This window comes from Clinocottus analis, unplaced genomic scaffold (assembly GCF_023055335.1).
Source record: "Clinocottus analis isolate CAN_PGR_092001 unplaced genomic scaffold, fCliAna1.0.p SCAF_1, whole genome shotgun sequence".
Classification (NCBI taxonomy): Eukaryota; Metazoa; Chordata; class Actinopteri; order Perciformes; family Cottidae; genus Clinocottus; species Clinocottus analis.
The window spans coordinates 1460006-1473131 of record NW_027175820.1 but is presented as its reverse complement, the minus strand read 5'-3'; the positions used below and the strand labels follow the sequence as shown (position 1 = coordinate 1473131).

General features: G+C 40.6%; 1 protein-coding gene across 1 annotated transcript; it reads left to right on the top strand.

The window, feature by feature from the left end:
- The first annotated feature begins 645 nt into the window (after nt 1-645).
- On the top strand, nt 646-12844 carry ankdd1a (ankyrin repeat and death domain containing 1A). Its single transcript, XM_068577263.1, has 15 exons — nt 646-778; nt 1395-1498; nt 2284-2382; nt 3489-3587; nt 3696-3800; nt 3905-4003; nt 4856-4954; nt 5962-6060; nt 6187-6285; nt 7018-7116; nt 7339-7437; nt 8015-8110; nt 9006-9207; nt 9944-10075; nt 10299-12844. The coding sequence occupies exons 1-15, from the start codon at nt 745-747 to the stop codon at nt 10358-10360; spliced, it is 1527 nt and encodes a 508-aa protein (XP_068433364.1). The 5' UTR covers nt 646-744; the 3' UTR covers nt 10361-12844.
- Nucleotides 12845-13126: the final 282 nt, after the last annotated feature.

Here is a 13126-nt window from a genome sequence, read left to right as displayed (position 1 = left end):
ATATACATACATATATATATATACATACATATATATACATACATATATATATATATATATATATATATATATATATATATATATATATATATATATATATATATATATATATATATACATACACACACACACACACACACACACACACACATTTTTCAAGCAACATGTTTGCTGGTGTTTGCTGATTTTCTCTGCTTTACATCCTTTTAATTGTATTATTGAAACAGAATATTATTCTTTAGGACAGCACCAGATCAACTATAATAGAGGTTCACGAATGGGGGAACGTGAAGGCACCACGTGAGATGAAATAAAATATATTTCAAATTAGCAACCATTCAAAAAATTGAAAATAGTTATTTAATAAATATTCAATACAATATAAGTGTATTCATTAACTGAATTGTATATATTCCATATTAAATCACAGCACTGTGTATTACCTTTTTTTTAAACAAACGATGCTTTAAGCTGGTTTGGGGTACTATTTTTTGTATTTAATTAATTTTTTACAGGGGGAACATCAGTGAAAAAGGTTGAGAACCAATGGACTATAAAATAAACTCATCCTATTTTGAAAGTGTTCACCGGAAGTTGTACTTTCCCAGTCTTCCGGTGTGGCTTGACAGCAATGTAACTGAAGCATATCGTCCAACCTTTTTTTCATCTCCGGGATAAGAAGAAAAAAAAGACTAACGGCTCTACAATGAGAGAGAGCTGAGGGCAAAGAGTCACAACTCAAAGATGGAGGACGGCCTGGTGTCGGAGGATGATATCTGTGAGTAGGAACCGACTGTCACCTGTCAGCAGCGCGAGACCTGCACGTTAATGCGCGCTACTTTGTAACAACCGCACGAGACACGGGTTCCGTTTTCCCTTTGATGTTTTAAACGATGTGAAAATTGCGTTTTTTTGTCTTGAGCAGGACGGCGGACGGTAACGCTGCTTCACGTTTTAAACACCTCGCTCGTGCTGCCGTCACCTCGCGAAAGGGACACTTTCCTCCTGAATTATTGTCAGTGACCGCTTTTTCTTCTTCTTCTTAAAAGTGCCTTCTCTCGAAAGGACTGCACGTTCAGGAATCCCGTTAATTAGCAGGAAACCTCGTTGAACACATCACATACGGGGACGTTTCACAGTCTTGTTATCAAGAGGCTGTGCCAGATAATTCCCAGCATGCAGTGGTTTTCACATCTGTATAAATAATGCCTGTATGTATCTGCCAACTAAGTGCAATACACCCACATGTCCAGTGCTTCCTCACACTGTCACAACCCATACTGTGCAGGGTTAATAGCACGAGTCTTAGACATTGAACACAGTGGAAATCAACTTTTTATTCACTTTTTTTTAGACCACACTTGATAACCCTCCGTGTCTGTGATCCGTGACAGTGCTCTGCTCAGAAAAGGAGTTTCATGACGCCGCGAAGAGGAACGACCTGGACAGAATGCAGGAGCTGATCAAGAAGGGCGTGGACGTCAAGGCCAAAAATAAAGTAAGCCCGATTCAGTCTGCATCCTGTCACCGACTCGGACGCCTCCATACATTCAGGACAATCACTTACAGTTACTTGCCTTTGCACGATGTACTCTCATTTAGTTTGTTCGTTTATCATATTTCATTGTGCGTTTTTTATATTTGAATGATGTCTTTTACTGTTGCACGATTGCTTTATCACCCAACGCCAAAGCCAGATTCCTCGTGTGTGTTACGTACCTGGCAATGAAAGCCTTTTTTTTCTGATTCTGAAGAAAAGCAGAAGTGAAACCTGCGGTGATGAAGGCAGACACTTACAAAGAAAATGGAAGTGAGGCATGCCAATGAAGGTTTTTGGTACGAGGGTGTCTGACCACAGTGTGTGTTACCAACTCAGGATGGAGAGCACTTTAGTGAACTACAGTATATTTACACTAAATAGAGAAATCAGGTGATGCCTCTTTTCACAACAGATACTTTTGTCGTGGCAGAAAAAGCACATAACATAACCCGACGGCACATTTAGAGGAGCCATTTCCAGGTCCCTATATTCATATTTATTGCACGTTCACTGGGGCGCTTAATCGGACTGAGTGATGAGCCAAGATGTCAGCTGAGGCGTTATTGATCCGGGTGCTGTTAACAACCGATGGGCTCGGGTCGATCAGTGGAATTCCACTTCATTTCTTTGAACGGCCAGCGTTTGAGAGCCCGATTCAGCCGTGCATGCACCGTGAGTATCACCCAGCCACGTTTCTCTCTCTCTCTCTCTCCCTCTCTCTTTGCTCGCCCGTCTCTGTGCAGATCGACCGCAAAGCGATGCACTGGGCGGCGGGAGCCGGGAACGAACAGGCGCTCCGTCTCCTGCTGGACCACGACACCGACGTGGACGAGAGGGACATTGTACGTACACGCTTCTTGCAGGCAAACCCACTGACTAGTGATGTAACATAATCATTATTTTAACCTTAGCGCTTACATTTTCTGACACTGTAAAAAAAATATCTTTCACGTAAAAATACATCACGGTCAAAGTTGATTCGAGAAGCATGTCACAAATCTTTAAAGAGACCATGGAGGATATTTCTCATATATCTTTTCCAGATTTATGAGGATTTCTCTTGAAGGCTGCAACTCATTCCGATAAAGTCAAAGAGGTTTTGTTTTTTGTTTCCAATGATAATCTGCCCACAAGTTTTATTAATTGCTTGTGTGTAGATTTACTTTTTTTTTTTTAAAGGAGCAGTATTTCGGATTTAGGGGGATCTATTCTGAGAAGTGGAATGTAATATTCATAACTCTGTTTTCATTAGTGTATGATCACTTGAATCTAAGAATCATTGTGCGGTATTCAGACACACATTGACCCGTTTGGAGCCATGAACCCGGCGAGGTCCTGCAGAAGGAAATAAGCCAGCGTGCTCATGTCTGGCACATTGACATGACGGACTCAAGCGCTCACGTTGATCGATGCACAATGGCCCTTTAAATAAAATAAACATTGATGAATGTTTATTTTTTTGGTCATCGATCAATTGCAAAACGCGGTCACTGACCTTTGTGATCACGCTAATGCATTTTGCGCAAAGATACAATTAGTTGTGGGTGTGTCTTATTATCAATATTCGATTGAACAAACGAGGGAAAGAAAGTCATTCATTTGCGAACCGCCTCGTCGCTGAAGCAGAGAACTGTGAGACGGCAGCGTTATAAAGGGTGATCATGCGTTTTCTTTTCTTTGGGGGGGTAAACAACAACATCCTAAAGAGAACCCACAGCATGTGTTGAGTAACAAAGCGATGGTCTCGCTTTATTCTCAAAGGACAGCGCTGTGGGAGGAGGGGCATAAAATAGATGATGCTGACACATTTAGGTCAAAGTATCTCAGTTCGGATCCACACAGCAGGACAGACACGGCCAGCATGGAGAATGCTGCTTTACATACTATGAAAGCTTCACTGTTTCATGACGGCACTTTGTGTTGTTGTTGTTGTTATTGTTTTCCACAGTTTGGCATGAACGCTCTGCTTCTCGCGTCCTGGTTCGGTCACCTGAAGGTCCTGCAGATCCTGGTGTCCTGTGGGGCCAAGTTCAACTGTGAAAACAAAGTGAGGTTTCCTCGGCTCCATCATCACCACAGACTCAACACACGCCAGGATATTGTCCGGCAATACATACACAATATCTCATTGTGTGTGTGTGTGTGTGTGTGTTAGGATGGCCTGGGCATGCTGCACTGTGCTGCCCAGCGAGGCCACATCCGAGTACTGGAGTTCATCATGGAGGACCTGGAAGACGTCCGTCTCGACAGAATTGACAAGGTGACTCCTCGCTCGGCAGTATGTTTTTAAACTTACAGACGGATGTTGGGGAAATTGTGTCCGTCCCGAGTGTGCGACCTGCTGCGTGTTTTTCTGGTGTCCAGTCGGGGAAGACGGCCCTTCACCTGGCTGCTGAACACGGACAATTTGAAGTGGTGGAGTTTCTGATCGGAATGGGCTGCGCCCATGGTTTGAAGGACAAGGTAGTGACACACACACACACACACACACACACACACACACACACAGTGACTGTTCTCGAGCAAACAAGCACACACAAGAAGATTTTGAGTGGACGAAACTTCAATATTTGATTTGTGAGGCTGTTAAAGCCATCTTCAAACCTCCAAACAGATTAAAGCAGGACGTGTTTTGGCCTCACATCCTGTGTACACTAAGCAGGGAAATATGCCACTATACATACATACAGTATATACATACATACAGTATATACATACATACAGTATATACATACATTCTGTTAACATGCACTGTCTACACAATACTTTTCATCCTTTTCTTGTTTTATTGGAATTGGTTTTTGTTCTGTAACTTTTATATTAAGCTATTTTGTTGTGTTTATAACAGATGTACATGTAGCTCCAAAGTGTTCAATCATAAATTAATGTCACTTTTTAATGTGACGTGAAAGAAATTCAACTTTTTGAAGTCTGATCTAAGTTGGTGAATAATGTCATCTTCGAAAAATGACATTTTTTTGGTCAGGATATCAGTTTGTTGTTGTAAAACTCATTTGGAGCCACGAGAGGCTGAAGTGCACCATTGTTCTATAGAGCATAACATACATTGTGCCGCAGCATGTTATAATTAAAACTCACCTCGCAGAAGCAAAGCATGGTCGCTTCACGTGACGATTTCCACACGAGCCGACGCTCTGACCGGTTCAGAAGCTCCTCCCCTCGCTGGGTTGAACCAAAGCCCCGGCGAGGTGTTGACGGCCCCTCTCCACATGTTTTCGGGGGATACCGTGGTGGACAGGAAGTCGTCTCAGAGCCGGCGACCGGCTGTAATGTGCTGTTGTGTCTGGACGACAGGAAGAGAACACGGCCGTGCATCTGGCAGCCAAGAGCGGGAACACAGAGGTCCTGCAGAAGATGGTGGAGACTGGAGTCGACGTCGACGAGAGGAATGTAGTGAGTGGACTGGACCGCACTTGTGTTATTTAATTAGAGGGCTGTGGTATATAATTGGAAGCAGTTTTCTACTGTAGTGAACATGGTTTTCTTGCACCTTTAAATATGTACATTTTATTTGTGTATGGATAAATATAATGTAAGTAAAAATCGATCTTTTGAGATCGTTTGGCATCGAGAAGCATGCAAGAGTACGACAATGTGTGTGTGTATGTGTATATGTATGTATGTGTGTACGTGTGTATATATATATATGTATATGTGTATATATATATATATGTATATATGTGTATATGTATGTTTGTGGGCCACGGGTATGAGTGTATGTGTATGTATGTGTGTATGTGTATATGTATGTATATATGTGTGTGTGTATGTGTATATGTATGTATATATGTGTGTGTGTATGTGTATATGTATGTATATATGTGTGTGTGTATGTGTATATGTATGTATGTATGTGTATGTATATATATATAGATATGTATGTATGTGTGTTTGTATATGTGTACGTATGTGTGTATGTATATGTATATATATACATGTATGTATTCATTTCGCTTGCTTGCATGTCTATATATATATATATTTATACTTATTTCTTACTTATGTATATATCTGTTACCCCTGTTCCTGTTATTATTTATTTTATTTTTATTTTATCTGTGTGTTTAGCTTAGCTTATTGCATTGGGATGCTGCTAGTATGACAAAAAAAATTCTCCTTGGAGATTAATAAAGTACTTTTCATTCATTCATTCATTCAATGGATGCTTCACGGTGCAGAGTCTAAGAGTCTGTTGATATGCGGTTGAAGCCACACAGAGAGGTGGCTGAGAATCTTTTAAACCCCTTTTGAAAACATGAAACTTTAATAAAAGGATGTCTTTAGTCAGAGACGACTCCAGTAAAGACATGAATCCATGTCCCTTAAAATATACAAAATGTATATTGTAAAGCCGTGATGAAAGCATCGTGCTATCATCAATGTACCTGTTGTGCTCTCAGGATGGTCTCACGGCGCTGCACCTGGCAGCTGATGGAGGTCACTACGAGTGTGTCAAACTGCTGCTGGAGTCCGGCTGCAACGCCAACGCACAAACTAACGTACGCTTTGTCCATTTAATGTCATAAATCACTTCAAGTGAACACAAGATCAAATGTTATTGTCTTATCTTTTGGCGCACTGAAAGACCCCCGAGATGAAGTCCTTGTTTTTCTCTTTGCCTGCAGAAGAACATGAACGCTCTGCATTACGCGGCTCTGCACGGCTTTGACCGGGAAACCCGTTTGCTGCTGGAGGCCGGAACCGACCGAGACGCTGCAGACAATGTACGTACCGCTGCATGTGACGCACGTGTTGGTCCTATGGTGTACCATGCAATATCCAAACGCAATATCCAGCATGTGTAAGTACTTTTATACACATTTTTATTCCATCTGTATATTTAATATCCGTCCTACTGTTTAATTAAAAATGTTGTTTTATTACTGTTCTGATGTTTATTTATATTAATTGATTTTTATTTTTATTTACTTGTGAGCAATGCTGCTGTAATCCTGTTATTGTCCAACTGAAGGACTAATAAAGGATTATTTTATCTTATCTTATGGAGAAGACGCAAACAGCTGCTGGAAACACAAAGGTTTTGATCTCCATAGCTCATATCCCCGTTCGGGACAACTGTACGGGGGCTGACATTCTGAAATATTTATTTTGGAAACCCTATTGATTTAGAGTATAAGTACAAAATATAAGTACAAGTAAAAAACAATTATATTATTAAGGTCTGCTTCTCAAATTACCCCACGACAAAAGAACAATTTGTTTGATCTTTGAAGCTAAATAGCGTTCTTAGTCAAGAGGAAAGTATTTAAAAAGGCAATACATCCTTCCTTCCTGCTGCTGTCAGGCTGCACACCAGCTAAAAACTTGTGCAATATAAATACACTGCAATACAGACAGATTCTCAGAGCCTGCTCTGTGCAGCCGCTCTCACTATCAGGATCATTCGCACATCCGATGAAAACCTTCTGCATCTTTCTGTGTGTGTTTGAAAACAGCAACTCAACACAGCGCTGCACTTGGCTGTGTTCAACAACCACACCGAGGTCTTACGGCTGCTCATAGAGGCCGACTGCGACCTGGACGTCACGGACAGCGTGAGTCCAAACCTCCACAGCTGCTGAACGCTGCTGCTGCTTCATCCAGCAGGCTGTCAGGAAGCTGAACTCCCTCCACTCTCTCCCACTCCGTCCTCTTTTTGACTCATATGTCTGAATGCTGCTGTAATACAGACTGGCAGACCCTGTCTGTGGGGGAGGGGTGGAAGAGAGGAGACAACACGGCGGCGACGGTGCAATAACTTCACATTTCCTTCGCAGAGACAACAGACGGCTTTGCACATCGCGGCAGAGCACGGCTGGCAGGGCCTGGCGGAGATGATGCTGATCGCTGGCGTCAACCTCAATCTGACCGACAAGGTACCGCACGGCACGCAGCGCCGCCCTCCGCGGGCATAATTTACTGCTTTTGTTCTTCTTTTGTAATTGATGGAAACACAATTCGTGGTATTCTCTTTTCAAGTGATAGTGGAGGAAGTATTCAGATCATTTACAGAAGTGAAAAGATATATGTAGGTAGCAAGGGAAAAGTAAAACCCATGACTTTCATGCATCAGGCATTTTTGGCTTTTATTTATTTATTTTTTCGTTAATAAATAATATGGAATACATTTACACAAGGAGGCAACATTTTGGATAGTGGATGAAATGGAAAGATTTAAGTTAAGTACAAGTAGCTCAATATTATACTTAAATGAAGTACTTTAGTGATTATCCAGCTCTGTTTATGTGCCACATGTGGGTTTATTAACTGTCACTAATCATTGTTTTACATTTTATACTCATAATGGATGGAACATCTAAACATGAAATGAATTGATAATGACAATATTGATACTGTAATGTTGACATTTAGAACTGAAGGTTATATTTTCCTGCTCGTTTTGTTCTGTAATCGTAACGTAACGCTGTCTTTTACTGACTGTGATCGACGCAGCAGGGGAAAAGGTGTCTGGAGGTGGCGGCCAGAGGAAACCACGTCATCCTGGTCGACATGATCCTCAAAGCGGACCGGTTCTATAAATGGGAGAAGGTGAGTTCATCCTCATCGCATCTGAAACCACAAAAACACTAAACCACAAACACTTTCTCCTCTGAGAACAGATGCTTTTATGTTTTATTTCCGATTCTTTATGTCATATATTTACTCATTTCCTCTTAGTGTTTATAACGATAATCATACAGTATGCTAAGCAACCTAAAAACCAACCGGGTCACCTGGTTAAAATGACTTTGATTGAACTTTATTACTTGCCTACAGTCCTTTTATTGCCTCGGCTTTGTATTTTTAATAGATTCATACTTCTAGGTCGCCTCCTCGCTCTCTTTAAAAGAAAAAACAAAAAAAAGGATTTGCAAAAAAATATAAATCAGCTCTTTATTTGAGTTTGTTGCTCTCGGATTTTCGTTTTTTTTGGGATCGAGACGAACAGAAATGAAAAGCTGTGCTTTTCTGTTTTTGCTTTCAAACAGAAAATGAAGAAACAATTTTATTCCTGTCTTTTCGACTAAACTATAAAACAAACCATCAGACTGCAGCCTCTCTTCCTGAAAAGTGAAGCCAACACAAAGTGCCTCAAACTTACGTTCTTACAAATGACCAGTAGGGGGCGACTTCTCCGCACAAAAAAGTGAGATTATAAAGAAGTCTATAAGAAAAAAAATGACCTTACTTCTCTCTTGATTTACTTCCTCAATAAACTTTGCTCTGTGTTAGTATCACTTCTTATACACTTAGTATTTTTACTCTTTGTAAAGTAAACTTTATTTATTTACCTTACTCTTACTGTGATTATATTTTCTATTACGTATTTCAGTCCTAAGAATGTTTCTTCTATTGTTTTTTTTGTTGCTTTTCATTTCTACTCTGACGCGAGAATCTCCTTCAGGATTAATAAAGTTCTGCCCCCTCTCGTCTCCTCCTTCAGGACCAGATGGGCGGCGAGCAGGACTCGTGGGTGCGGAGACCTCTCAGCTTCAAGCAGGACCACCAGCCCGAGACGCAGCACCTCCGGTCCGTCCTGTGGAGCCTGGCCACCAAGCACCTCTGCCGCGGCGAGTGGAAGATCCTGGCGCAGCACTGGGACTTCAGCAGCGCTCACATACGAGCGATTGAACAACAGTGGACCGGTGAGCCGCGGCGCCGACGTCTGGGAAATGGTTTGACAATCAAGTGGATCGTGAGACGAGCAGCGAAAAAAAAGAGCGACGCTTCATGAGACGGTTTCTCTAAGATGTGGGATGTTTTCTCGTCGCGGCATCCCATCTTAGAGAAACCATCATGCTTCAAGTTTAGAGCATAACCGGCGCTAACGTTCACGAGCTAACAGTTAAAGTGATAGTACAATTGCTATTGTAATCACTACTCCCGAGGCAGTGCACATCAATACACACTTAACAGACATGACAGCTATTTTCTTTACTTACAACTACTTGCTTCTGTCCATCCAGGGAGAGGGATCCTCCTCTGTTGCTCTCCTGAAGGTTTCTTCCTTTTTTCCCCTGTTAAAGGGTTTTACTATCTTTATTTGGGGAGTTTGTCCTGATCCGATGTGAGGTGCGTACAGAGATGTGTACAGATTGTAAAGCCGTCCAAGGCAAATCTTGTATTTGTGATTTTGGGCTAAACTGAATTGATCTGGTTTGAATTGAATTAAATATGAAAAAGTGATGTTTTCTCGTCGCAGCATCACTTTTTCATTCAAAATGATGCGATGAGGATTCATTTTGGTTTGGCTTTCTGTTCTTAAATCTCACTCTATCAACACTGATCTTGGGTCACGTGGCTTTTCAGTTTTCCTCCACTCCAGCTAGGACTTTATAAAAGATATTGGTCCATATTGTAATCCTGAATTGGACCCTGTAGGTATGAAGAGCTTCAAAGAGCATGGCCACCGGATGCTGCTGATCTGGCTCCATGGAGTCGTGATGGCGGGGGAGAACCCGATCAAAGGCCTTTACGAGGGGCTGGTGGAAATCTCACGGACAGACTTGGCAGGTGAGCGCATGGCACTGCAGCGTGGTTTGTATTCTCTTTGTATTCACGGCCGTACAGAGCCACACAAGGGCTTCTTCTTTTATTACCTAATCCTCAGCTGTGGCTGCTATTCATCACTTTTTGAATAAAGTAGCATTTTCATCTACCTGTGCTCGTCTATTTCCTGGGATCTGGAAAGTGGAGGTGCGTGATATCTCATTGTGGTTTTTACCTAATCATCCAGAATGCATCCGGCAGAAGGCAAACGCCGAGACCAGCTCTCCCAAGATGTGCTCTGCAATGTGATCGACAGCGTGAGCGCCTGTGAAGGTATAGTTTGGCATAGCCAGACCAGTGCTAAAGAAAGGACTGGCGCCGAACATTAACCTCTGGTGTCTGTTTTGTGCATATTTAAATCAATTATAATCGTGTTGGGCATCGCTGTGAAGCACTGGATGTAGCGGCGATGCCCTTCAAGCTGATACACACGGCCAACACCAGTGAGTCAGACCCAAAGGCGACACAACAAATCCAAGACTTCAGTTCACCTGAGGACTCTTTTACTGTAAATGTCCAGCGCTGAGCCCATGAGGAAAGCGCTGTGTCGTCCGTGGCATGACGTGTTTACGCAGTCACACACTGAATATACTGTCGTTCTGAATTTAGTTCATATAAAATGTATTTTAGGGTTCGGGAAAAACAGTAGTTGTAAACTTGGTCAAAATGAAAAATACCATTTCATGTTTTGTTTGTTTTAATGCACGCAGTAAACACCTGCGAGCTCTACTCACACTGCGCTGTCGCTTTGTGCACTGAGGGCTTTTCAGCACATTATGACAAGTTGTCATTCAGCTATATGTTTATGCTTTCTCCTGCAAATGTTTCTCAAAGTTACTCCTCTAAAGCTGCATTAACCTTTTAAAAACCGTGCGCGAAAATCCTACCCCGCCCATTTTAAGTCCCAGCATGCCCCATTCAGACAATCTGAATTCTGGCATAAACTTTTTGATTTTTCCTTTTTTTTTAACCGAACGACACAGTTTTTGACTGAAACTCCTTCCTAACAGGCCAAGGCTTTGTTTTATTGTGATTTTATGTTGCAGAATTCAATTCTTTAGGTCTTCATCCTTCCAAAAAAATGTCTTATTGACGCTCCCGGAGGCATTTTTGGGAAATTGGCTCATATCATGCTGAATGTTCAGTTAGGATTAAAATATTTTTTAAAAGTGATTTTTTTTGCATATATATATATTTTTTTCCAATACTTTGCTGAACAAACACATACAATAAACACAAGTATTAGAATTAATTGTGGGTTCCTACGACGACTCAAACACAGGGAAAAATACTCAAATGCAGGGAAAAGGAGGTTTGGAGCCAACATTGGTTCCACAGTTTTCAACGGGTTAAGTGATGTGGAAAGGCTCCAAAACACTAAAACATAAAATGACATTTTAAAATAGGCTCATAAATTGGGTAAATATTTGGAGAATGAACTTTGCTTATTTTTTCTGATGTTCCTTTCTCTCTTTTGTATTTATCTTTTTACTGTCTGTTTTTTTACATCTTTTATTGTGAAGTTCTCTGTCTGTTTTACAGGTCTTTTATTGTGAAGTTCTCTGTAATGTTTGCTCTCGGGTGGTGCTTTATAAATCCATCGTACCAGGAAGACTAATGGCACTCACTGCGGCAGCTCGAGACGTTAAATACACTATAAACAGTGACAGCGTTAAAACTGTTGTAAGTTCCTTTCTGTCTCTTTGGGAGGGATGGCGGCAGGACTTTGGACTCAGCACATTGTGTCTTTGTGGCCTTAAAGAATTTGTTCATTGTTTTTTTTTGAGTGTTTTGGTTTGCATAGAGAGTAATGACAACGTCATTCCATTAGGCTTCACTTTAACGCTGTTATTACGAGGCAGGAGGCAGCCATTATCAACCAAACCATCTGCTGTTAAATCTATTAAAGTGTGCCGTTTCCTCATCACATCCTTAATGTTTAGAGCTTTTACCTGTGCTAACGCAACTGGTCCATGAAATTAAGCCTGTTAATATTACGTATTTATTGATGTAAATTGTTGATATTTACATAACAAGCGGCGTAAATTTGATCTAACCATTTGGTAGTTCCTCTGTGGCCCACCAGGTGGTGCTCTGAGGTCACCCAGGGTCAAGTGGTTGAGAATAGCTGCTGTAGAGTAACTACATAAAAGGGAGTTTAGTCAGACCAAAAATTATAAATAATAAATGTGACAACCAAAAACCATGACATTTAAAAATCAAGTTTATTAAAAACCAAACTTGAGGAATTATGTGCGCGTCTGTGTGTACGTTTACACATGTTCTTTGGCTTCTGCTTTGTTAATGTTCATACATTTAAGCGTTTTTTTTGGGACACTCAAAATGTATTTGAATGCACGATGTAAACAAGGTTAATGGTGTGTAAAATATTTGCCTTTTTTGCATGAATACATACCTCTTCCTAAGTATTTTTGCTAAGTAGACGTCTGTTTTTGTAATGATTTGTATAATAAATCTGATGGTTTCTTTGGTGCTGTGTTGTGCTGGATTTGAACATGAAGGCACCTTTTTAACTTTCTGACACAAGTTTGATGTTTTCTTTGCAGTCACCTTTTCAAAAGCCCGAGTGATCCTCATGAGAGTATTTATGATTGTATAATTTAATCAATGCAATAACAAGACACTACTGTACCAATGCACATTCTTTTTCTATATTAATACATGTATAAACTTCCAATGTAACTATGTACATGATGTGTTCATGAGATCAATAAAAAAAAACACTTGGAAAACAAATGTCCACATTGAAATGTTCACGTACAAATATAGAATAAAAACCAACAGGTGATAGTATATACATAACCATCATTCTGTGGTACTTTATATGTTTTTTTATTGCCTTGCTCAATATTTCTATGAGATCTTTACAGACCAATACTACAATATATAACAGAAATTAAAATGTAATTAAACTGAATCAAAATCCAAATTGAATTATTTGTGCAAATACACACTAAATAAAATAAAAATTGTTAATTTCAAACGTCAAATGAA

Excerpts from the sequence above, each read along its gene's own strand:
- ankdd1a (XM_068577263.1), top strand. The coding sequence starts at position 745 with ATGGAGGACGGCCTGGTGTCGGAGGATGATATCT. Across the intron at positions 4,955-5,961 it reads ACGTCGACGAGAGGAATGTA|GATGGTCTCACGGCGCTGCA; the intron begins GTGAGTGGACTG and ends TTGTGCTCTCAG. Across the intron at positions 7,117-7,338 it reads ACCTGGACGTCACGGACAGC|AGACAACAGACGGCTTTGCA; the intron begins GTGAGTCCAAAC and ends TTTCCTTCGCAG.